At 37.7% G+C, this 27193-nt stretch overlaps 1 protein-coding gene across 4 annotated transcripts in view; it reads left to right on the top strand.

The window, feature by feature from the left end:
* rasgrf1 (Ras protein specific guanine nucleotide releasing factor 1) overlaps nt 1-27193 on the top strand; it is a 560812-nt gene that overhangs the window by 248711 nt on the left and 284908 nt on the right. For all 4 annotated transcript variants that reach the window (XM_053500654.1, XM_053500653.1, XM_053500656.1 and 1 more), the window contains exon 15: nt 4374-4744. In XM_053500654.1, the coding sequence (XP_053356629.1) occupies nt 4374-4744 (371 nt within the window). The remainder of the gene's footprint in view (nt 1-4373; nt 4745-27193) is intronic.

The following is a 27193-nucleotide window of genomic DNA, read 5'->3' as shown; positions in this document are numbered from 1 at the left end:
TCTGTCCCCAGATCATTTGCCCAAAAGTCTTGGGGATAATCGAGATGTATTTTGGCAAATGTAAGACTTTTGCAAATGCAAGAGGTTCTGTTTAAGTGAAAAAGTCTGGCAGTAATCACGCCTGGGTGTGGCAAGTGAAATGCCTAATTTACCATTAATGATTTAGCAAGTAGGGGCAATTACTTTTTCACATAGGGACAGATAGGTTTGAACAGCTTTTTTCTCTGGACAGGACTGGATTTGAAAACCCCTGTAATAGATCATTATTTAAAACTGCATTTTGTATTTACTCTGGTTATCTTTGTGTAAAACTTGTTTGATCTCAATCTATTTAAGTGTGACAAATATTTAAAAAAAAAATCAAAGTTGCGGGCAAATACTTTTTCATGGCACTGTATATCTGGTTGTTTATTACGGTTTCCCTTTTAATTTTGAGGTTACTGGAATTTTAAATGCTTTGTCTGAGATGGAAAAAGGAAAAACATAGTCATAAATATATTCAGTTCAGGAAAGCCTGTACAGTGAAAACTACAACAGTGAAAAATTTAGTTATAGTTACATAGACAAGATGATCCTAGAAAATGATTAGGCAACAGAAATAGTAAACAGTATGCTAAAACATGATGACAAAGCACTCTGGTCACATCTTGATTTGCTATTTTAATAGAAGAGGTATAACTTTATACTGTCCTTTTTAAAGTGCATCATGGGCTCTTCTGCAAATCTTGATGGGAGTGAACCCTCCTGTGAAGATAAATACATAAATTAGGGTCCCAGCAAATTGTGAATATCAACTATTTTACAGCCACCAATGGCTTTGAGTACTAGATAGAATAGTTTTCAATGTTTCATGAGTGGAAGGACTGGCATTACTCACTCATGTCAATCAGAGCCAGAAAAAACTAATGCATCTGTAACTTAAAGATGACAAATACACTTTCCAGAGAGTGCCACATTGCTCTGTGCTTCACAGTTGGCACATGGGATCACAGGAGAGTTTCCAGGTGGTGTTACGCCCTTCATCTCAAGTTTCCAGTGTAGCTTCTCACACTGAACTTGATAATTGGTTATGGGTGGGCATAAGTCCTTTGGGCTGTAGGTTACCAGCAGTGGATCCCTGTCTGCAGATCCATTTTGTTGGAGGTATAGCGGGTGATAAAAAAAAGTGGCTAATCAAAAGCTGATCCCTCTGTCAAGGAAAGTCCCTGCAATGACCACCAGTGCCCTTCTAGCCATGCATGCATCTAGTCTGGCTGCGTCTTTGCATGGTCCAATACACATTCCAACATTGACATCATCTTTCCTCAAACATTAACCAGTAAAAAAGTAGTAAGGTAAAAGTAGAAAGTAAAGTAGTAAGGAAAAGAGTAAAGTAAGATACAAATGAAATTGAATTATTGGTGGTTGCATCACTGTGATCCAATTTTTTTTTAATTACTTTTTTTTAATGGATTCCTATGAAAAGCTGTTTTCTCTGAGCAAGATTATTACCTTTTCATACAAAACATATATTTTAATTTCTTTATTCAAACGCTTTTTATTTTGGTGAATACACCTGATGCATGCATCTCTCTTTCCTCAAAACAATTCAGCAAGTAACATTTATTTACATCTACAGTGCTTCTGGGGTGGCTAGCAGATTTGATAGCTGACATGGGTGACAGGATATGCACCACAGCACCTGAGTGAATGTTAGTTTTTTATGATCTACAGTACCATGACTACTTGTCAGGATGAACTAACCTCGGAGACCAGAATAGCGATTAGCCCAATGTAACGTGGATGGTAAACCCAAACGCGGAAGAGAGCGAGTAGGCAGAATAACCACATGATTTAGTGTAAGGACTCTCACAGAAGGGGAGCAAGGGAAAAACACAAATTAAACTTGCGTCCTATAAACACACATTCAATATCAGAAAGCAAAACCCAAGAAAGTGAGTACTCACAAATCAGTAGACAGACAGCCGAAACCGACATGGGTGAACTCAATGACTGAGCGTAGAATCATGGTTTGTTTACTCCTCTTATACTTCCTGGTTCGTGACCGCTTTACTTCGGGTCCTAGTGCCGGTCGCCAATTGAGTGTGCATGACACTACTTTGATCAAAGGATGCAAGCTGCTTGTTATTTCCTGGTATTATGATAGCTACAGTAGGGGCGGAGATTTTTCTTACAGTGTTTAAGTACAAAAATGTATCTTCCAATTATTATTTGGGACTCAGACGCAGTCTTATCTGCATCATCTATTGTCATCTTAGGAAGATTTACCTTGCCATGAGCTTGGCTTGCTCATCACAGACAATCCCTTTAACTGTTTATACTCCAGAGGAAAACCCCTGGATTGGTCCTTGGGGTGGAACTGGACTCTCTTAAGGAAGTAGTGGAGAGGAGGACACTAAACAAAATGATGTCCACCATGGCCAACTGCGATCTGCACATAGTTTTCTTCAAACAGAGGACTGTGTTCAGTGACACTATGAGACATAGGAAATCCTTAGTCCCCAGAACCATTGGGCTCTTCAACATCTCTCTACAGGGACATGGTAATGTGGACTGGGGGATCTAGGCTAAGGCTCATCTGCTATACATTACAGTGTTGTGCATGCATAACTTTTTCATTTGTTAAATTTAGCGTCTGCTTAGTTACTCTCCCTTTTGCATATTTGCACAACTACTTACGTATCTAAACCTTTAATACCAATTGCAGTGTCATTTTATGACATTAAGTTGTACATCAATGGCTGCACTGCAATTTACCTTATTTTTCTTATTCTTTTTTTTTAACTTGTGATTTATATTCTTATCTTCTCTTCACATTGTTTGACCCCATCGGAAAAAAAATTATGACCTTTGATATAGAGAGCTCTTGGCTATGAAACTGGCAATGGAGGAGTGGAGACACTGGCTGGAGGAGACTGAGGTTCCATTCCTGGTGTGGACTGACCACAAGAACCTTGAATATTTATGGACGACCAAAAGACTTAATGCTCGTCAAGCCTTGTGGTCACTGTTCTTCTCCAGATTCAATTTCCACCTGAATCTAAAAACACAAAAGCCAGATGCCCTCTGCCCTTTTATTTTCCCAAGATTCCATGCCATTTAACGCCATCTTTTCACCTTACTGTCTGGTTGCCTCCACTGAATTGGACATTATGACCAAGGTTAGGCAGGCCCAATTCATGTTACTCTCCTCTTTGTTCTCCTAACCATGTTCCTGATGGCCAACATTAAAGGAGGATTTTTACAGCTTTGTGGCAGCATGTGATTTTTGCTTAAGATGCAAACGCGTCAACCAACTCTAAATCAGTCTCCTCAGACCCTAACTGGCCCTCTATCACCAATGCTCAAGTATCGCCCTGGTTTGCCCACATCAGATGGAAACACCTGAATTATGACTGAGGTATACGTTTTTTCCGAAGCAGGACTCTTTATTATGCTTCTTTAGTTCCCTACTGCCAAAGAGACTGCAGAGCTGATGATCTTCCATGTTTTCCAGCTTCATGGCCTTCCCAGTGATCTTGTTTTAAACAGATTTTTTTCAGGTAACAATTTTTTTACCTCTCAATTTTGAAAGGCATTCTATAGGCTCATCAGAGCTACTACCAGTTTGTTATTAGGATTTCACTGCCAATTTAATTGCCAGACGGAAAAGATGAATCCAGAAGCATTCAGAGATCACCCTGAGAAGCCTCTCGGGACGTTGCTTTTTGGAGCAAGTTTGTGACCTAGATTTGAGTACACTCTGCATTCCCAACCCTCGCCGTCCACAGTGTGGCTGCTGTTTGGTTTGGGTCTTGTGTTGTATTTGTGTGTTTTAGATAGTGAAGAAATATTGGAAGCATGTGCTTGTTTGCCTTTTTACTTAATAGATAAGGTGGCTGATAAGGTTGTTTGGTCTTTTATTTTGACCTTGACAAGCCTAATGATTTCCAGGGACTTTAACCATCCAGTTTGCATAATTACATGTTCTAAACCAAAAAATTATTGCAGGTGTTTATTCATTTTCTAGTCATAATTTATTGTTATCATCCTCAACCCTAGACTGGGGCAAACAACATAAAAAACATGTATTTGGCCTAAACCTCCCTGGTTGGCAGCTGTTATTTGAGAGATAGGGTAGGAATTGGCAAATTATCAAATGAGGGGGAAATGGAAGGAATTCTCATCAAACACATGTCCAGGGAATATCTTTTAATGTTTTATACTCTAGAATGTTTGTAGAGACTATGCTGAAGAACACTGAAGCTTGCAGACAAACTTCTTGGGACTTTTTTCTAAAAATAAAAAAAATCTAAGTAAACATTTATGAAATCTTATGTCAGCTACCTTTCATCATTTTCTGTCCCTCTTTCTTTGTTTTTCTGCTTGCACAGCTCTTTAGAGCTATTCTTCGCTAGCAGCCAGAATACTAAGCTGCTATATGGTGAGCCACCCAAGTCACCCCGTGCCTGTCGTAAATTCTCCTCACCTCCACCACTGGCTCTTGGCAAGACATCTTCTCCTAGCAGGCGCCGCAAGCTCTCACTCAACATTCCCATCATCACAGGTGGCAAGGCACTGGACCTTGCTGCACTTACTTGTTCTTCCAATGGATATACAGGCATGTATTCAACCATTACACCTTTCAGCAAGACCACACTGGACATCAACAAGCTCTATGTGTCCAGCTCGATCACCAGCAAGATCAGTGATGAGACTGAAGGCAAATCTGAGCAGGCAGAGGAGCTCTCTCTTGATAAACAGGGTAAGTGTGTGTGAATGTGTTTGTATCAGGAAAATTTCACCGCCTCTTTATTTTAAGAAAAGGTGTGTTTATTGTATTGCATTGTACTTCTGTATTTTCAAACTTAAATTTTGTCAGTTGCTTTTTTTCTATACCATACTTGTATGTTTATATAAATGAAATGGCAGCCAAAATTAGCTTAATTTGATTTCAAACAAATTTTATTTTACAAATCAATTATGTATCCTGATTTTCATTTCCCACTTATGATTATTGTGTAAACTGCATACAATTTTCACAACTAATGCCAGGTAAAAATGTCTATATTGTAGTCAAATATATTTATTATAATAATATAGCACTTTCTAAACATGGTTGCCATATACCAAATATAAAATAATTACAATTATTTTAAAAAAAATTTTTGTATAATTATATAATATGTAATATACAGTGCTGTAAAAAGTATTTGGCCTCTCCCTGTTTTTATTTTTTTGCATATCTGTCACACTTTTGTCACACAAATTTTATTTTACACAATGATAACCTAAGTAATTACAATGCAGCTTTTAAATTATGATTTTATTTATTGATGGAAAAAAGCTTACCTGGCCCTATGTGAAAACGTAAGGTGCTCCTTAACCTATTACTGGTTGTGCCACTTGGCAGCAACAACTACAGTGAAGCACTTGTGATATCTCGTAATGCGTCGTTCACATCACTGTGGAGCCATTTTGCCTCATTTTTTTATTTAAGAAAAATTTAAATTTAGACACATTGGTTTTTAAGTGTAAAGGGCCTGTTTAAGGTCAATCAGATTTTACTCTGGACTTTAACTAGGTTTTTTTGGATCATTGTCCTGCAGCATAACCAAAGTGCACTTGGGCCTGAGGTCACCAAATGACAGCCGTACATTCTCCTTCAGGACTTTCTGGTAGAGTGCAGAATTTATGGTTCCATTAATTATGGCAAGTTGTCCGGGTCCTGAAATTGAAAAGCAGCCCCAGACTATCACACTACATCTGCTTTGTTTGACTGTTGGTATGATGCTCTTTTTTATGAAATGCTGTGTTAGTTTTATGCCAGATGTAATAGGGCGGGCAACTTCCAAAAACTTTAATTATTTAAGACAAATGTGCAAAACAATTAAAATTCAGTATACTTTTTCATGGCACTGTAATTTAATTATCGCCTCTTATTTTAATGACATTCTTTGTTCATGTATAGTAAGAGTTATTTTCTATTTGGTTAAGCCTCAAAAGCATACAAAATGGCTATTTATCTTCTCAAATTTTGATTTGTGATTAGAACTTTTAAAATGTATTTTGAAATTTACATGTGTTAACTGAGCAAACAGGCAAATTTGCATTGTCATTCAGACATCTGGTTATGTTTGGACTGTGTGAGGAAACCAGAGCATCCAAGGAGAACCCATCAAGCATGGTAAAAACATGCAAGCTCATTGACATAAAGGAGCTTTGCAGAATTCCCCAAAAATATGAAAATGAATTTGAAAATTAGTATAAGGAAGTACAGTATATATAAATTATAATAATGAGTTTCTTGGAAAAACTATCTAAGATGATATTAGGAAGAAACCATAAGAGCAACCAGATTCAACAGGGAAACTATCATTATTTGTGTGATCACAACAGTATGACCATAAATTAGTTCCCTATATATTTCTATGCTATTGACTGAAAGACTAAGAGTTCCATTTAATGGGAAATGTGTTCAAATTAATATATAATATATAGTCTTAAACTGAGCCTCTAACATTGAAAGTGAACCTAAATTTTAATTTGAACACTTTTCCCCTTATACTGATTTCCTCCCTCACAGCAGACAGTATTACCATAAATCAAGGTCTGCTATATCCATCTGATATCACCCAAAGGGGGATGGATTGCTCATTAGAGAAAAACTGATCATTCACGAGAGTAACGGAGTTTGCGAGTGTTCCGAAAGATGAGCAAAGATTATTAATTAATTTTGAATTGGAAAACAAACAAGTCTTGGTTTACGAGTACTGAGTATCATGTATCATGCATGCACTTCTTGTTTTGACCCAGAGCATCACGTGATCACAACTGAGCCAAAGGTTTTTCTCTCTTTTGTGCTGCGGAATTGTGGGTAATTGTCTCCCCTGCTGGGTCTTAGTACGCGTCTCTTACTGGTGTAATCAACATCTGAGTACGTGTGTACTGTTTATTATTACACTATGACCATGTGTGTGCGCGTAAAACATATTTTATTTTGTGTCTATATGCGTTTGTGTATGTTTCATTAGTGTGTCGCTTGAGTGTCATTAGAGAGATTTCCTGTTTATTTTTCCGATAAAAAAGTGTTTCTGTTGTGTGCACGCATGTGTGTGAAAAGAGTGGAAAAAAGGTAAACTGTGTAGGACACATGGGGAAAGAGTTACTTTAGATGCACACACACACACACAAACACAAACACAAACAAACAAACATACACAGCCTGTGTGCACAAACGGAAATACTTATCTGTCCGGATTTATTTTTACTTTTTTTAAAGGTAAAGTGCATGTTTTTTTGTTTTGTTTTTTTTTTACTAAAAATTATGTGTTAATCATTTTTATGTATTTATTCTTTTGGGCTGGGGAATGAATAATTTGAGTTTTCATTATTCCTTATGGGAAAATAAAATTTGGTTTACGAGTGTTTTGAAATATGAGACTGCTTCCTGAACAAATTATGCTCGTAATCCACACAGTGTAGTCCACTGTACAGATCTGGCCTTTAAAAATGCACGTTTTCGGAAAAGGGATCCCACGACTTGCCGCAGCTGCGCGCGGCAAGCTGTGAAAATGCCCTTCATTACCTGTAGGGGACAGTCGTGTTTTAGTCTGAAGTATTATGTGTCTACTGAAGCCTAAAATGTGTTGTGTCTCTTAACAGCCCATTAACAGCAAGCAACAGAGCTCATAAACATGTCAAGTCCAAACTAATATGTATTTATTTTTCATTTTCTTCTCTCCTTTAATGATGATACTTCTTTGACTGTGCTTTCTCGATTCAGAATTAATATTATTAGTAGTGGTAGTAGTGCTCTGAATTTATTATTGTTATTCTTCTTCTTATTATTGTAACGTACCCGCGCGTGTGTGCAAAAAGACTACAAAGATGTATATTGTGGTGTAGGCGGGGCGGCGGCTGACGACCAGCATACCTTGCGGGGATGTCGGTGTGTTCACCATGATGGGGAAAGGTGTTTGGGTTAGTGGCTTTGGCCCTGTTGTGTGTGTGTTGGGTGTGACGTGTGAAATGTGCTCTAGTTCAGGCTGACGCTGAATTGGATGTAGGCTTCTGAGTGAAGGTGCTGCTCATGCCATACATGCTGTGTGCCTAATAAAGTACCCAGCCATTGCATTGGGCAGCAAATAAGCTCACTCGTCTCTCCAGCATTCTTTCTGGCGTAAAAACGCTACAATATGTTAGCCTATTGTATGCCATGAGGAAGACCCGGGTTCGATTTCCAGCCAGTGCCAATGTTATGCGCAAAAATGCCCCTCCCTGCCATGGATGGCTAGTCGTGAATAGCTGACACTCAGTGACAGCCAATGAAATTGAAGCATTTTGCGGCTTTCCACGTGGTGTGGCATTGCTTAAATAATAGTATAAAATTGTCCAGACTCTGGGTCGAATCCCGCTTTGGTGAAAAATGTAATAAATGTGAATTCTTTTTTTTACACTTTTTAATTATGATTATCATTAAATTAACTTTGGAGGTGAGTGCTAATGTGTTTCATAGCTTAAGAAAAAAAAATCTCAATTGCAAACATGCATTTAGTACTAAAGCATAACTTGATAATGTAATGGCATGGTTATATCCAAAACTTGGTTTGTGGCTGTTAAATAATAAGACTGACTTCACTTATTCAGCCCACAGCTTTCACATATTTTGTGGCACATTTATTTTTCAGGGCTTTGTCATGAATATGCAAATAAACATTTATATATAATAAAAATAAATATTGTTTATGATGAAAAATTAGACAAAACTAATTTTATTATAAAATAAACAATATAAAAGTATACATTCCTATATGAAAAAAAATTTCTATTTTTTCATATACAACATATTTATTTTCATATTGCTTATTTTATTGTCTCATGTAATTTGTAATTTGTAAATCACTAACCTATGAATTTATGTTCTAATACAATATTTGACAGCGATTATGTTGGGAGGGGGCAATCCATGGCAAGGGGAATTTTAGCGCATAACAGTCCCTAGACCTTTTGGTCTGGTGTTTATGGGTAAACTCGATGATTTAACAATTTTATTAAACACGATTATATATATATATATATATATAAGTGGCATTTTAATTCAAATCCAACATTTTAATGGTTAGTGATAGATGCATGGGCATTAACTCGCATGTTCTGTGATATACCATATGGGCGTAGTTTTTAGAGCCCTTTACTAAAGCATTCACTAGTTAGTAAGTAAGTAAGCAAATAAAAGATACACTAATAAATAGCTTTAAATGGTACTTCAGCGTAGTAAAAGTACCCTAGCATGAGTTATAGTTATAGAGTTATATATATATAAAATAATAAATAAAATATAATGTATATATTTGTGTATATTCACACTATTTTTTGGGGAAGAGCTTGGCTTGTACAGGCGACGCCCCATTGTAACCAGCAGATCAAAGGAGCAGTTATCGGCTATGACTTCTGAGTTTGGAGGCCAGAGTTGGTTGGTTGGAAGCGCGTTTAAAGGAGAAGATAACGTCACAAATAAAAATTAATATTTAGGCCTGATAAGATGCTTTAAAATTCATCTAAAAATTCATTTATCGCCATAAACCGACAGCCTTAACAAAAGGCAGCATTTTGATCAAAAGGATGATAAATGCGTGTGAAACATGCAGACATAAAGGACTATACTCGACAAGAATATAGAGAATAAGAATCATATTTATAATAAGATAATTAATTAAATAATATAATCGTATCAAATAAGAACTTTATCTAATAGCCAGACCGACCAAATTTCTTATTCACTGCTGAAGTAGTTAAATATGCTTATACTGTAGATAAGTAGGTTACATTTTAAAATATGAAAAAAAAACAGTAGTAGACACAAATATAGATGGTAGTATATATGCAATGAAAAAGCTATTTACACATGAGTGCTCAAATGTAAAGCAAACACAATTAATAATTTACTGTGTATATTTAACTTTATTCAGCTGTTTAAGTTGTATGAAAAATAACGTGCCTACCAGCCCACCATTATTTTCTGTTCAAATTTAAAGATGACCACGTGTGTGAACAAAGAATACAAAAGTGTATAATCTTTAATAAAGTTAGCCTAATACAATATTGTTTCCAATGCTGAAGCAAACAAGCTTTTGTTTTAGTCTATTTTTTGAATACAACGCGACAGCATGCTCCGAGGTAAAGTGCACCCAGTTACTGTAATCCCCCATCTCACTTTTACGACAGGTGTGAAGTCATCAAACCGGTTTCGATGCTGGGGGAATTCGCAGAATTAGGTGTTTTAAAACAAATTAACAAGACCGAGCAGACGTCTCTGCCTAAAATGTATTTTCCCAGCAAAACATAAACATAAATAAAAAAATAGATAGATAATAAATAAAGTAGATAAAATGTTTAATGTTCAATTAAATCAGACTTCATAGTTGGATTTGATACTTTGAGTGTAATTCATAAATTTAGCGTAGTAAAAGTACCCTATCATGAGTTAATATATACCTATATCAAATAAAATTTCATATTATACACACACAAACACGTACACATCGCACAGCTCTTTCTCGCGCTGTCCTCAACGCGGGGATCAAAAGGCGGAATTCCAGTGTCTTTGTTTAAAGTCCCTGGGGCGCGTCGTATCGCACCACTTATATGCCACTCTCCTATTCTCCACCACATAACGTACTTCCCAGACCTCGGACTAAACTCTGCGCCTTGCTTTTATAATGTGGATCAAGCCCGATATCATATTAATGTTAATTATTGCCAGCCGACACGAATAGGCGGCTCCGTCCCTTTGCCGCCTATTCAGGAAGCCTAGGGGGTGCAAGAGTAGAGATAGTAGATTTGGGCGCACACCCATCACAGGCGCACGCCGTGGCAGACCATCATAATTTCCTTTAATAGTAAATAATGACTCCCGTTGCACTGTACCACCGCTGGCAAAACCTTATGAAATACAAGTTAAACATTAATTGAATTTACACAACTGTAAGTGAATAACAATAGCCCACGTTTAGAAAAGCATTTTTATTTAGATTATAAAAAATAATCCTGCATCTGTTTTAGGTGTTCCAGCTGCCATTGTTCTTATGGCTCTGTCAGAGTCAATCATTCAGTAACATTAAATTTCCATGTAAAACAGGTACATCTGCATGAATAAATTGATATGATGAGCTATTGATAAGTGATTAACAGTATGTAAACGACTCAGTTCAGATGTAAGTAAATGGATAGAAAGTAAATGGCTGCGCTGTTTGGGGGAGGGACACGCTAGTGATTTGGTCTGCTGTGTGTGTGTGTGTGTGTGTAAGAGAGGGGTGTCGCGTCGTGGATTATTCAGTGAAACAAAGGCTCAGCTGAAAAATGTTAGGCACATCAGTCACTTAACCCCAAATAAAAGGTATTTCTGAGTGTTATGATATAGTTGTAAAATAACAGATGTACGTTGCGCACTGAATACTAAACCTAAACCAGGAACGAGGTAAAAATACCAAAAACTATTATTGTGTATAGGGTGATTAAAAACAATGCAATTTATGCTATCATAAGGAAAATTCTCAATTTCTTCCCTTCCAATGATTTAAAACAGTAACAATGTCACCTTTAGAATCTAGAATCCAGAAGATTAAATTTACAAAAATTTAAAAAGAGGCCTTAATCAGTCTTCAGAAGAGCCTCAGATTCAAGAGGTTTTTAAAGTGTGGAAAGGCGCATTACAGTTCCTCTGAATGTATAGGTGAGAACAGCTGATTCACACTTGGTGAGAGTGAATAATTTGCATTTGAATGTTGTCTGACATTGTAAAGCGCAGTGACACTAAAAGAACAACAATTTAGGATTAATAGGAATAGGAAGCACTAAAGAGGAGGATTTTATTTAGACTATAAAAAATTTTACCTGCGTCTATTTTTAGGCGTGCCAGCTGCCCCCTTTTAGTTAAAAGTTTTCAGGACAAATATTATAATGCGCACATGATATCAAACATTCCCCATGTTAACATTTCACATATTACCATCCGTGCCTAATTTTGCGGCCCCGCTCCTTTGCATATCTGAAGGAGAGGCCGCCTAACTAGTGAGCGAAAAGCGATATTGATTTGGGCGCACGGTGTGACAGGCTGAAAAAACCATTGTCCACAAAAATGTAACAGATGAGGACTCAGATTAATGTGCAAAAACTATATAATAAAACTATATAAGACTACATAGCCTTTATAAGACTCAACTTTAATTTAAGCGCACTCACAATAACGAAAAAACGTTGTGATTTTGTAAATGTTTGAAAGCAAATAAGGTGCGCTGTTCTGTATTGTTTTTGGTGAACTTGAGCGCGTCAGAAAATGAATGCAAACATTTTTTTTAATTGTCAGTCTGCTTACTGTTTTCCCAACGTGTTCATAATCATTAGTCTACTTCTGCCGGTGCGCTCTGAAAAACTTTATGCATGTGGCTGAGCGCTGATTAAAACTATGTAGTAAATTAAAGAGAAGAATCACGATGCCGAATCGAAGTCCTGAGCCCAAACCTCATTTAAATTAAATTAACAAATATTTTAAGTAAAAAAAAAACAATAGCCCACATTTAGAAACCGTTTATGGTGTTATGCGCAGAGCGCCGGGAGATTTCCCAAAGCTACAAAATCGCTGGGGCATTTTTTCTAAATAGATGCTATCTTTACTAACTGAGGGAGGTTTTGAGCTGTATATACACACACATTTTTAAGGGGTATAAAATGAATTAATAAGTCCGAGCAGACCTGCATGAAAGGTGAGAAGTGAGTAACTGAGCGTGCAGTCGCGTTGTATATACTGTACAACACGCGTTTATCAACCTTTTGATAAAAATGTTGCCTTTTGTAAAGTCAAAGGACAAAAGACAAACAGCTTTATTTCAGTCATAAATTCACAATCCAGCTATTATTTCCAGCCGTGGTTAAATAATGGCTGAAATAATTATTCAATGCTGGACACAAACAGCAAATATTATGATTATTATAAAAAGCCAGAAGAACTTTGTGTTCATAAAATAATATTTACTTAATATGATATATATTGTTAATTCATGTTTTTTGATGATGTTGACACATTTTTGCGTTTTAAATAAGATATGTTGGCATATTCACGAATCAGGACATTTGCATAGTTAACACTATTAGTCTACTATCAGGAAATTAAATTAATTTCAAGGCCATTCAAACCAAGACATTGCCATGTCTTTCACTGTTTTGTCCCTGTTAAAACATTACAAAAACTATATAAGAAACGTATCAGGAATTTTAAAGCACGAATTTGGGCGTCTCATTTCATCATTATGAAAATAATATGAACACACATTCATCATGAAATATCTGTTGTAAAACAAAATAAAACTAATGTTTGCTTCAGCATTGAAAGCAATATTGTTTTAGGCTAAGTAATTATACACAGTTCTTCGTTGTACAGTACTTTGTCCAGATTTTAGATAAAGTTCTTCCATGCACCATCTGGCAGGTATTCAGTGAAGCACAACACATTTATTTAAATTCCCGAATGTTGCTTAAGGCAAGTCGCGGCACGCTGCGCGCTAAATTGCGGCATCTGGCGGGAAAACACACGCAGTCTTAATGGCCACATCTGTATACATATTTCCTCACATTTCCTGAACTTTTCTTGATTCTGTAAAATGCTTTGTGAAAACTACCATCATTAAAAGAGCTATATAAATAAAATGTAATTTATTTTTAATAAAACGTCCACAGTACTTGCTCAGAGACTAAGGTACAAAACTGTTTGTGGCAATTTCAGTCTTTGACTATTAATCGACTGTAGTAATCTACTTTATGGCCATTCAATGGAGCCATTCTCTGTCAACAAATACATGCCATGCAACCATACTCATCAACAACCAGTGTGATGAGAACTCCAAACCAGAAGTAGAGCACCAGGATGAAGTGTTGACTGTGAGATTGTGTCTGAGCATAACATCATTTGCAAGGCTATTTTATGATTGTGGGACTGACTAAAATAGGCATGCCAGATTATAAAACACTAGATAGATAGAATAAAGTGTGAATAGGATAAAAGTGATGTGCTCATATATCCTGGTCTTATATGAGCTATCCGCTATCTTAGCTTCCTAAATTAAACAACTTTCGTTAAAATTCCTAAAACTAAACGGTCGAAAGTGTGGCTATATTTCACAAGAAAGGATTCCGACACCGCGACGTGCAGCAAATGTTTTACAGCAGTTGCGTGTAAAGGGGGAAACACGTCAAATCTAATGAAACATTTGAGGGCACACGGAATGAACTTAATAGCAGAGAGATGCACCATGTCTGACAGCTTGCGGGCAAACACCTGGCACTATCGATGTGGATGACCCCATCCCCAGTCATACCAACCGTAGCAAAAAGGAGTCCACCAATTATGATGACGACAGCAGCCTTTCCGCAGGTTAGTTGTAGGCTAATGCAATGTTAATTGCAAAATGCTAACAAATGGTCAAACGATTTGTAAAATACTAATGTAACATAGATTCTGTTAGAATATAATTATGACTTTCCAGCTAGTACTAGTAGTACTACAACAGTGACCCAATTTACCATTGCAAAGAAGGCTAATCTGACTAAGGAGAATTTTTTTTCTTTTTTTTTATGGATTTTTGAGTCATCCACCATCATTTTGTGGTTTTTGTAAAGTATCGGTTTAGGCACCGTTTTGGCACCGGTACCGTTTTAAAAGTATCGATTTGGCACCGGTATTGAAAAAACCCAAACGATACCCAACCCTAGTAACTGGAGCTTTTCGATGCAGCTACTAGAACATCCAGACAGAAATGCATCACTCTAGTCCAAGTTAGAGGTGACATGAAGTATGTCCAGTATGAACTATTTTTTTTGCAGCAAAAAATCTGCAATTTTTTAAAAATGAAAGGCATACAGCTGACAGGGGTCAAGGTCAGGTTTCTTGATTAGGGGGTTAATAACTGACAGTTTCAAAGATTTAGGTACATACAGATGTGGCCATTAAGAATCTCCACCAGATGGTGCATGGAAGGACTTTATCTAAAAGCCAGACAAAGTCTGTCAGAGAACTAACTTGGATAGACCAGACAATGTAGCTTTAGCAGTTAACCCTTTGTAGTGTGGATGGTAAACCCAAACGTGGAAGCAAGCGAGTGGGCAGGATAACTAGCAAATTAGTCTAAGGACTCTCACAGAAGGGGAGCAAGGAAAAAACACATATTTAACCCGCGTCCTATAAACACACACTCAAATCAGAAAGTAAAACCCAAGAAAGTGAGTACTCACGAAATGGTGGACGAACAGTCTGAACCGATATGGGCACCTCAATGACTGAGCGATGTGCCGTGGTTTGTTTACTCCTCTTATACTTTCTGGTTCACAACCACATTACTTCCGGGTCCTAGTACCAGTCGCGGCTTGAGTGTGCATGACAGTGTACAACGAAGAATTGTGTATAATTAGTTAGCCTAAAACACTATTGTTACCAAATGCTGATGTGTGTATATGTGTGTATGTGCTTTATATTATTTAAATAATGATGAAATGAGATGCCCAAATTCGTGCTTTAAAATTAATAGTAAGTTTCTTATATAGTTTTTGTAATGTCTTAACAGGGACAAAACAATGAAAGACATGGTAATGCCTCGGTTTAAATGGTCTTGATTATGGTCTAAATTAATAAAATTTATGATGCCTTTAATATGATATATATCATATTAAGTAAATATTCTTTTATAAACACACAGAGTGCGTCGGGATTTTTTTAATAATAATCATCATGTTTTTTGCTGTTTGTGTCCAGCGTTAAATAATTATGTCATCCATTATTTAACCACAGCTGAAAATAATAGCTGGAATGTGATGGTGAATTTAAGACTAAAATAAAGCTGTTTGTCACCGTGCAAAAACCCGTGGCTCATACTTTTACTTTACAAATGGCACGTTTTTTATTAAAAGGCTGATAAACGCGAGTTGTACAGTATAAACAATGCGACAGCGCGCTTAGTTACTGTAATCCCTCTTCTCACCTTTGATGTAAGTGTGAAGTTCTCAAACCAGTTTCGCGGATGGGGGAATAGGCAGAATTAAGGGGTCTAAAATGAATTAACAAGATCGATCAGACGCCTCTGCCTAAAATGTATTTTGCCAGCAAAACATAGAATAAATAGAAATAAAATGTTTAATGGTACCAATCAAATCAGACTTTATAATTACTTTAAATTCACAAATTTACTGAATATATTATGTTTGTATGTGTATATGTGTTTGTATGTGAATATCTAATATGTAAGTATGTGTTTTTGTGCGCGTCTCATATGTGACATTTATATGAATTGCAATTCTTATGAATTGCAACTCTATATTTAATGATGCGGCTTGTGCGAGGGGCAGAGCCGTGCATAAACTGTCCCGAACAGGCAGATCCGCAGGATAATACTACGCTTTCTGAACAGGCTGTCTGCACTGTGTGCGCTGTTGGCAAATACTGTTGCGGGGTTTTAGATGAAATAACAAGACAGAGGGTTGTTATGTATGTATGTGTGTGTGTGTGTGTGTGTGTTTATTTGCTTACTTACTTACTAACTAGCGAATGCTTTAGTAAAGGGCTCTAAAACAATGGCATTATGAATGAAATCGGAATATTACAAAATGTGTGAGATATATATTTATTTGGCATTGAGTTTAATCATGCAGCACTTTTAGTATTCATAGCAAAAGCAACCCAACAGTGTGATTAAAGTACCCAAAATAACACAAAAATTTGACCCAGCATAAACAACCCAATGATGTGTTTACAGAAACCTACTAGTACTACTACTACTACTAATGAATAGAGAAAGCGCAGTCAATGCCCGGGGATTCTGCGTGCTGTCGCTTTGTATTCAGCGAGTAGCATATATTTTTGTGTTTGTTTCATTTCATGTCTGTAGTTTTATTGATAAATCTGCTCATATCTGTGCACGCCTTTATCAGCCTTTTGATCAAAAAGCCGCACGCGCAACTCACTTTGCAAAAGCAGTGTTTATTGTTGAGTGTATATTTAAACACAATAAAACAATATTGTTTTAGGCTAACATATCATACAATTTTGTCTTTTTGCGCACACACGCGGGTGCATTGCAATAATAATAAGTATAATGGTAATAATAAATTCGGAGCACTATTACTACTAATAATAATATTAATAATACTGAATGAAGAAAGTGCAATGAAAGAAGTATCATCATTGAAGGAGAGAAGAAAATAAAGAATAAATACATATCAGTATTTACAGTTTAAGCTCGACAAGTTTATGAGCTTTGTTGCCTGCTGTCAATGGGCGCCTAGGAAAGATAACACATTTTCGGCTTCAGTAGACACACAGTACTTCAGATTAAAACACGACTGCCCCCTACAGGTAATGAAGGGCACTTTCACAGCTTTCCGTGCGCAGACACTGCAAGTCGTGAGATGCCTTTTTTCGAAACGTGCGTTCTTAATGGCCAGATCTGTAGCCATTGCTAAGTGAATAATTAAATATTTTAGAAGGAGTTGTTATTTCTGTTAGTGAATAATGTAATATTTTCAAAAGGAGTTTAGTTAAAAACAGTTATTTCTGTTATAATCTGTTTCGATAAATTTGTATGTTTTAGATGAAGTACACAAGTTGATCATTTAGCTCAGTGGCCACTGCTCTACATATTTTAGTGTTTTCTCTGCTCTACCACTCACTCACTCATCTTCTATACCGCTTTATCTTGTATTCAAGGTCGCGGGGATCTGGAGCCTATCCCAGGAGGCTTAGGGCATGAGGCAGCCTGGACAGGGTGCCAATCCATCGCAGGGCACACACACATACACACACATCCATTCACACACTACGGGCAATTTGGGAACGTCATGTCTTTACCTACATGTCTTTGGAATGTAGGAGGAAACCGGAGTACCCAGAGGAAACCCACCAAGCATGGGGAGAACATGCAAACTCCATGCACACAGAGACGAGAATCAAGAATCTTTAATTAAGAAAAGGCTATTAATTAGTTGATTTGTCAAATTAGGTGTGATGGAAACTAACAAATCATTTAAATGTGCAGGGTAGTAGTCCACCAGGACCAAAGATGAGAAACACTAAATAAGCGGAATATATAATTGAATCAGTTCAGTCTGATGTCCTAATCTGATATAGTAAAATTATCACGTACAAGGTACATGTGTTATCATTTAAACTAGGTTGCTAGTTATTTCTAAGTTTCTAGCCATTAATGATTTTCCATGGTAGCAGCCTTCAAATTCCATATGTTCTAGTGCAGGGGTCGGCCACGCGCGGCTCTGAAGACACATGTGGCTCTTTTATCCCCCCACTGTGGTTCCCTGTGGCTTTGAAAAATAAATAATTAGTATTTAATAAGAAAAAATATTTTATTTTAGCTCGTGTTTTTTTTTTTTTTCAAATGTAGTTTTAAATTTGAAGATTATGGTTATCTTGTAACATTAAAATAAAACGTCTTGGGTTACTTTGCTGTAACCCTGTTCCCTGAAAAGGCGGGAACGAGATGCTGCATGAAAATGCTATGGGAAACATCTTGTCATGTTGCCGGTTGTGAAGCATGTGTGTATTAAACACGCCAAATTTTTGGCTTATATAACCTCGGTCGGGTGACGTCATCTGATAAGACGCACCTGCAGGTTATAAATAGGAGTGAACCGGAAACATTCCTTCAGATTGATTTGTCTGAACTGATGTCCGGTCACGTAGGCAGTGCGGGATTGGGACGCAGCATCTCGTTCCTGCCTTTTCAGGGAACAGGGTTACAGCAAAGTAACCCGACAAGTTCCCTTTCAAAGGCTACATTCAATGTTGCGTGAAAACTCTATGGAAACGAGAGTGCCACTGCCGCCGCACTGCAAGTGTCTCGACCCCAAGGTTGTGTAGCGTGTGCACACAATTCAATTTAATTCAATTCAATTTTATTTGTATAGCGCTTTTAGCAATTTTCATTGCCGCAAAGCAGCTTTACACAATCAAAAGAATTATTTAAGTTTGTATGAAATGTGAATTTGTATGAATCAAAATGGTCAGTTTGTCCATGGTGAGCAAGCCGAGGGCGACAGTGGCAAGGAAAAACTCCCTGAGATGGTAACAGGAAGAAACCTTGAGAGGAACCAGACTCAACAGGGAACCAATCCTCATTTGGGTGAAACAGAAAGCAGTAAATGATCTGCATTTATACAGTGTGTAGGGTGGGAGGCAGTTCAGCTATAATAGCTGATGTTAATTGATGTTAATATGGAGTCCAGGTAGTTATTGAAGACCTAGGTAGACTTGTAGGAAGTTCCAGTCCTGAACTATTGAACTGTCAAGTCCCCAGAGAAACAGTTGCCAACACCAGTCAAGGCCATAACCATTTTCTAGGTAGAAAGAATCATCCCCAGACACCAGACGCATCCCAGAGAGACACACGGGGCATCCATGTGATGAGATCTTCAGCCAGAAGCGAGGCACCAGGATGGGTCAGACAGGTCTGGAAGGCAAAGGGAGTCTGGATCATTGGCAGCTCGGGAACAACATGTGTAGCTCGACAGAGAGAGAAAGAGTGAAAGGGGGAGACAGGAGGAGAGAGGAAAGAGAAAGAGGGGGGAAAGAGAAGAAGAGGAGAGATGGCAGTTAGGTATGGTCACAGTCACACAGTGTATAATGTGAATGTATATTCACTGTAAAACCTCACAAGGTTGAGAAGGTCTCAGAACTATGTCTGGGTAGCTGACTCGAGGACCCGTAAGCCCGGAGTAGCATGAACATCCAGATTATAAATGTAACAAATGTGTGCGGAGAGGACAACCCTCCACGTCAAACACTTGCTGCAGGGGAATACCTCTTGCTAGTGCAATAGATGAGGCGATCCCCCTGGTAGAATGAGCCCTGATTCCTAGAGGCGAAGTGAGCCCACGTGCCTCATAGGAGAGTGCAATATCTCAGTGTAGTGGCGGCCGCCCCCCGGTTGTGGCCCCAGAACATGTAAAAGCTGCTCTGACTTAATCCACTAACTGATGCGGTGGACATAAATCTGAAGATCACGTACTGGATACAGTAAGTGAAGTCTCTCCTGCTCCGAAGCTGTAAAGGCGGAGGACAGAAGGCTTCAAAAACAATAGGGTGCATGTTGGGAATGGAACTTTCAGGAGATAGTTCAGTGAGGATGCAAAATGGCCCTGACTAGCCTAGGGGCAAAGTCTAGGCAGGATGGGGAGACTGACAGATCTCTGATCCTCTTAGAGAGGTAACAGCCATTTAGAAAAAACATATTGAGGGTCAGAAACCTGAGGCGCTGACTCTAGTGGTTCAACAAGGGGCCACAAGCCCGAGGACAACTTTCCTGCAGAAACTCCAGCACTGAAACAATACGGCAGAAGACTGGGTCTACCTGCTTTGTCATGCACCAAATTTTAAATGCATTCCATTTGAGGGCATAAGCTCTTCTAGGGGAGGGGGCCCTAGCACTTAGAATGGCCTCAATTATGCTGGCTGGAAGACCAGCTTGACTTAGTTGAGACAAGTCTGTGGCCTGGCGTAATTCCAATACGCTCTACCTTGAAGAGCCCCGTCAGTACTCAAGTCTCTTAGCAGGTCAGCCTGGTAGGCGTGCAAAACCGCCATGGTGTGCAACGGAGCACCAACCTGACATGCTGCCTAAAAAGCTTTTCCCTCCAGGGAAGATAAAAAGCCTACACAGCTTGAAAGGAAGTAATAGCTTTTCAGGAAGGATGATGTGCCAGGAGAGAGATAGCCTGGAAGCGTCTCTTCTATCTGGGTGTCATCATATAACTCCGCGCTTTCACCTCAACTATATTTAAATAAATAAATAAGTTGATAGCAGGAAAACACGGGATAAATATAGCTTACTCCATGAAAGGGTTAAGTCATATGGAGATTGCTAAGAAAAGGGGAGAGAGCGTCGTTGAGGCTCCGCCCCCCGGTCACCCGACAGAACCTGCCTTCTATGGGTTTATTTTTTTTTAAATGCTTAGAGGCTATTACCATCTCCGCGGAAGCAAGAGAGGATGTTTTATCCTTGCCCATTCACAAGAAGCGCCAGGGTGCGCTTGAGAGCGGACAGAGGAATTTCCCGATCCGATGAGAACGCGAAAGAAGTAGGAGTTTTTAAATCCGTCTCTCACAGCTCTGCTGGATGCACGAGTTTAAGCCCCAGGAATGCGCGGCGGCTCGAAGCTTCTCAAGGAATGCGAGGTGCGCGCGTAGCACTTAATCGAAGCAGTAAAGTGTAGAGATTGCCCTATGATATGGATTATACACACGGAGGGACATCTCGTTTAAAACTCTGCCATTATCGGTGAGTTAAACACTTCTTATTTTGCTGGTTAGACACAGACACGCACACACAACTGGGTGAAGACAAAGAATCTAAGGAACGTTTTTGGTTTACTCCTATTTATAACCTGCAGGTGTGTCTTATCAGATGACGTCACACGACCGAGGTTATATGCAGATGTTACTCATGCGGTATTCTGGTTTTACCGTCACGCCTCACGGTGGCGGCATTTGGGTTTGTGCGTTTGCTGGCTTCTACCGCTGAGTGGCGCTATATAACTATAGACTGACGCCTCGGGCATCAGTTCATTCTCTCAAGAATTAATGAGCCGCGCGCCGTTAGAGCTGCACATAGTAGCAGATAAAATCAAGTGAAACGTTGTAGTTAAACGAATTCATAATCACAGTATTAAAATTACAGTACAAATGTAGAATTTAAATTAAATTTAATTAAATCTTATTAGGATCGAATTTAAGCAAAGTAAACGTTAACACAGTGAGCCTTTAGATTTTATCATGTGTAACTATAAAAGCTACGCATGTATGTTTTTCGTTTTCTTATATTTTGTGTTCTTTAAATTTGTAGTAGATTTATTAACTGAAATAAATGAAAATTAATTACCATAAAAATTAAAACATTGTCAGGCCGTGCTACTGCGTCAGCAGATGTCGCTGTGTTTTTGCGTTATTATAAGAATTAAATGCAGTAGGCTGTTATGATCATCATGATGTTCTTTAATAAATAATAAAAACATTTTAACAAATTACATTTTCACATCCCAGCATCTCCATTGCGCTCTACCACCGCCGGCGAAAACCTTATAAAATACAAGTGAAACATTAAACGAATTTATGAGCACAGTACTAAAATTACAGTACAAACTTAGAACTTAAATATAGGGATTTCTTAGTTACATCAAATTTAAGCAAAATAAATGTTAACACAGTGAGCCTTTATATTTTATCATGTGTAACACTCGCGTAGCCAGAAAAGTCTGGCTGTGTGTATCAGAAAACGTGGGTGAGTCACAGGTGTTGTCAGATTGATGGGCAAAAACTATATAATAAACCTATATAAGCTACATAGCCTTTATTAGACTTTACTTTTATTTAAGTGCATGCACAATGATGACAAAACGTTAGGATGTTGTAAAATAATGAAAGCAAACAGGGATACAGCGGTATTCTGTATCGGTTTCTGTGAACTTGAGCGCGTCAGAAAATAAACCGAAACTCCGTGTATACTCGCCTCACAGACGTGAAAAATATATACTTACAGAAAGCAAAATGTCTGCTTTTATATAAACTAATAGGGAAAAAAAATCTGCTTATGTAATTCGTATGAAGCGTGGATTAGTACAGCGCATCCACTTACAGCCGAAACGAAAAGACATCAACTTATCAATGAATTATTAAAATGGCCAGTCAGTTTCCTTGCTGTTTTCCCCGACGCATTCATAATCATTAGTCTAGTTCTGCCGGCGCGGTGTTTCTTATTCCCACCCCCGTTAAAACTGCGTATTCAGATGCTCGCCTGCGAGAGGTTGTGCGCGCGGGCCACTACACAGCTAAACATATTTGTATATTATGACTGAGATAGGAAGGCTGTGTTTCGCACAGCGCCGCAAAGACAGCGTATATTTAACGTATATTTAACGCTTATTTAACACGTATAAATGTGTGTTTGTTATATTTCTGGGAAAGAGAAATCTCTTATAAATGTCTCATATCGGCGCCGCGGGTTCACGCTAACATTTTACTTTTACCAAAAGATTAATTCACAACCACATTTCGGCCATTCACACACATGCATTATGCTATGTTGTTTGTAGACACTTTTACTTTTCCCTCTTCTAATCTTCTTTTTGATCAAAATTCTCCTGATATGAGCTCATATCGTTTCATAAAGAGAGGCGACATATAATTGATTAAACACTGCATTTTTTAAGTGAACGCGCGAGATGTGAGCAGCTTTAATTATTAATAATTAAATCATTATTAAATGGTGGACATAAACAGCAAAAAGAACAATATTATTTTACTTTTAATTATTATCATGTTATTGAATGATTGTTTGAACCTGAAACCCTTTGCGTAGATTCATGCTATGAGTTATTTTATCATACAAAGATTATTACGTTGTGTTCGGACCACTAAGCGTCTGTGGATTCCAAAATTGACATTTTTACCACTGGAATGGAAGAGATAGAACGTTTCCTTATCATAACACGCCTTGTATTGTTTTTAATCGCTCGATACACAACCCATCATTTTTAATGTTTTTTTACAAAGGAAAAAATACAAATAGAATATATTTATTTGGTTTATTTTTTGAATAAAATCTAAAATTAAAACATTGTAAAGTACTTAAAAACCGTGTAGAATGATTAAAAACATGCATGTTATGATAAGAAAAATCTCATTCCAGGGATTCAAAACGGTAACAGTGTCAATTTTAGAATGTAGAATCCAGAAAATTTTTAATTTACACAAATTTAAAAAGAGGCCTGAAGCAAGATCCAAGATCCCCCACTTTGCTGAAACCATGCACAGTGAGGAGGGGTGCATTTTAGTTTCTCTGAGTGTAAAGGTGAGAACAGCTGATTCACACCTGGGGAGGGTGTATTATTTGCATTTGAATGTGTCTGACATTGCAAAGCACAGTCAGTGACACTGCAAGAACAACCTTAAGTAAATAAAAATAAGGGGTCCTGCTTATACTGGAATAATATTATTCAGTAAAACTAAATTCCAGCCGCGATATACCATACTATAACCATATTATACAAATGATAGAAGTGTATATTTAAGTTATTTTAATGTTCTATTCTGTAGGTCTATTTTCCCAGTTTTTTATATTTAAATTTTGATGTCTTTAAATGTAATTTTTTAAAATAATAACAATAAACCGATACAAACAGAAGCTATATAACAGTTAATTCCTTGTACAAATAAAATCGTTAGCTAGTGAACTTAATTAGCTAGTCTAAATAATATTTTTTTACAAGCCCTTGAGCTGTTGTTAGTGCTTGATTGGCCAGTCAGTTTCCTTGCTGTTTTCCCCGACGCATTCATAATCATTAGTCTAGTTCTGCCGGTGCGGTGTTTCTTATCCCCACCCCCGTTAAAACGGCGTATTCAGAGGCTCGCCCGCAAGAATACGGCGCGCGGTCCACTACACAGCTAAACATATTTGTATATTATGACTGAGATAAGGCGGCTCATATCGGCGTGCGTTTCGCACAGCGCCGCAAAGACAGCACACACGTATAAATGTGTGTTTGTTATATTTCTGGGAAAGAAAAATCTCTTATAAATCTCTCATATTCACGCGAACATTCTACTTTCACCAAAAGATTAATTCACAACCACATTTCGGCCATTAACACACATGCATTGTGCTATGTTGTTTGTAGACACTTTTACTTTTCCCCTTCTAATCTACCCTTCGATCAAAATGCTCCGTGTAAATTCATGCCACGAGTCATTTTATCATACAAAGATTACTACGTTATGCTCGGGCCACTAAGCGTCTGTGGATTTCCAAAATTTTTACCGTTTTTTAATCACTGGAATGGAAGAGATAGAAAGTTTCCTTATCATAACACGCCTTGTATTGTTTTTAATCGCTCGATACACAACCATCTGAAATAAAGCGGATCACATTGGCGTGCATTTTGCACAGCGCCACAAAGACAGTGTTAACACATATAATATAAATGTGTCTTTGTTATATTTCACTAAAAGGCTTATACACACATGCATTGTGCTGTGTTGTTGTTACACACTTTCACTTTTCATCTCCACTTTGATCAAAATGCTCCCGATATGAGCCGACATAAACAGCTTCGAAAAATCAGATTATTCATCTATCATAAAGAGAGGCTACATACACTGCATTTTTTTAAGTGAAAGCGCGCGATGTGAGCAGCTTTAATTATTAATAATTAAATAATTATTCAATGCTGGACATAAACAGCTAAAATCAAGATAAATGTTATTCTTTAAATTGTTATTATCATGTTCTTTTGCTGTTTGGGTTCAGCATTAAATGATTATTTGAAACTGAAGCGTCTCTTGTAGATTCCTGCCATGAGTCATTTTATCATACAAAGTTCATTACATCGTGCTCGGACCACTGACTCCAAAATTGACATTTTTACTGTTAAAAATAAAAATGTTTTTTTTAAGCCCTTGAGCTGTTGTTTGTGCTATTTTCTTTAATAATAACAATAACAGTAAACAGAGAGAAACATAAAGTCTGTCTAAACAAAATTAATTGCAGCTGTTTGCAAAATGTCCCCTTGCGCCACCTGGCGGTCATTTCACAAATTACTTTGAATTGCAACTGATTTATTTTGGCTGTTGCCGTTTGCCGCGACAGAGTGCATGGCAGTCATAGACATTCCGCGTGAGTAACCACATTAAGCCAAAAATTTGGCGTGTTTGATACACACATGCTTCACAACCGGCAACATGACAAGATGTTTCCCATAGCGTTTTAATGCAGCATCGAGTGTAGCCTTTGAAAGGGAACGTGTTGATTTTTTGGTCCCTTAAAACTTCCTCTGTAATAATAATCCTCCGTGATAATAATAATAATTGATTTAAGATGTACTGAGATTTATTTATTTTTTTACAGATTACTAAACTATATATTATTAAAGATTTCCTGATTTAACATCATATTAATTTGATGTCCTCATTGATAATTCAATTAAATTTTATTTATAAAGTGCTTTTAACAATGGTCATTGTTTTAAAGCAGCTTCATAAAAACTAAAAGACGATTATGGAAATGTGTAGAAGAAAGTAAAAATGTATGGATGATAGTGATTTGATTGTCCATGATAAGCAAGCCAATGGCAATGGTGATAAGGAAAAACTCCCTGGGATGGCAATAGGAAGAAACCAGACTCAATAGGGAGCGCATCCTTATTTGGGTTATAACAGATAGCTGGAATTTGTTTTTGCTCACATACTGTGTTAGGCAGCTGGAAGTTCAACATAACCAAAGAAGTTAACATGGAGTCCAGTTATCCATGGCACCAGTATGGTATGAGTCAGAGAGGTGCAGAGGGGAACTGTGGATCACTGGGAACTCGGGAGCAGCGTGTATAGCTCCAAAGCATCATGAACCAGAATTCAGCTGGCGGTGGTTCTTCTCTGGATGTCTAAGGATCCTCGCAGGGTTGGCCTCTGTCTACTGGAGCTGGCACAATTTCCAGGTGCCTCGGGATGGGTAGAAAAAGAAAGAACAGGTGGGAAAGAATTAGCGTAGTTGCCATTCATTATATTAGCAGCACTTGATGAGAGTTTGCATTTAAATGTACTGGAGTATAAGGTTATGGGATGAATTATGTGTATGCTAAAGAGATGTGTTTTATGTCTGCTTTTTAACTGTGAGACTGTGTCTGAGCCCCAGACATTATCAGGAAGGCAAGGCTTAGGAGATAAATATAAAAACGATCTGCCTCCTTTTGTGGACTGATGTTCTAGGATCTACCAGAAATCCAGAATTTTGTGATCCTAAGAAGCACTGCGAATTGTAACGTGTCAGAAGACTGGCTAGATACATGGGAGCTAAACCATTTAGGGCCTTGTATGTAAGTAATGCTAGTTTGTCATCAATTCTAAATTTAACAGGTAGCCAGTGCAGGGATGATAGTATTGGAGTTGTGTGATCAAATTTTATTGATCTGGTGAGAACTCTGGCGGCTGCATTTTGGACTGACTGTAGCTTGTTTAATAAGGATGCAGGGCAACCACCTAGTAATGCATTACAATCCAGTCAGGAGGTCATGAATTCATGAACTAGCTTTTCTGCATCAGATATGGATAAAATGTTCCTTTTATCCATATCTGATGCAGAAAAAAATAAAATGTGGCAATATTTTTAAGGTG

The sequence above is a fragment of the Clarias gariepinus genome, chromosome 7 (genome assembly GCF_024256425.1).
Source record: "Clarias gariepinus isolate MV-2021 ecotype Netherlands chromosome 7, CGAR_prim_01v2, whole genome shotgun sequence".
Classification (NCBI taxonomy): domain Eukaryota; kingdom Metazoa; phylum Chordata; class Actinopteri; order Siluriformes; family Clariidae; genus Clarias; species Clarias gariepinus.
The sequence above is the reverse complement of the archived record's forward strand: the minus strand, read 5'-3'. Positions and strand labels throughout refer to the sequence as shown.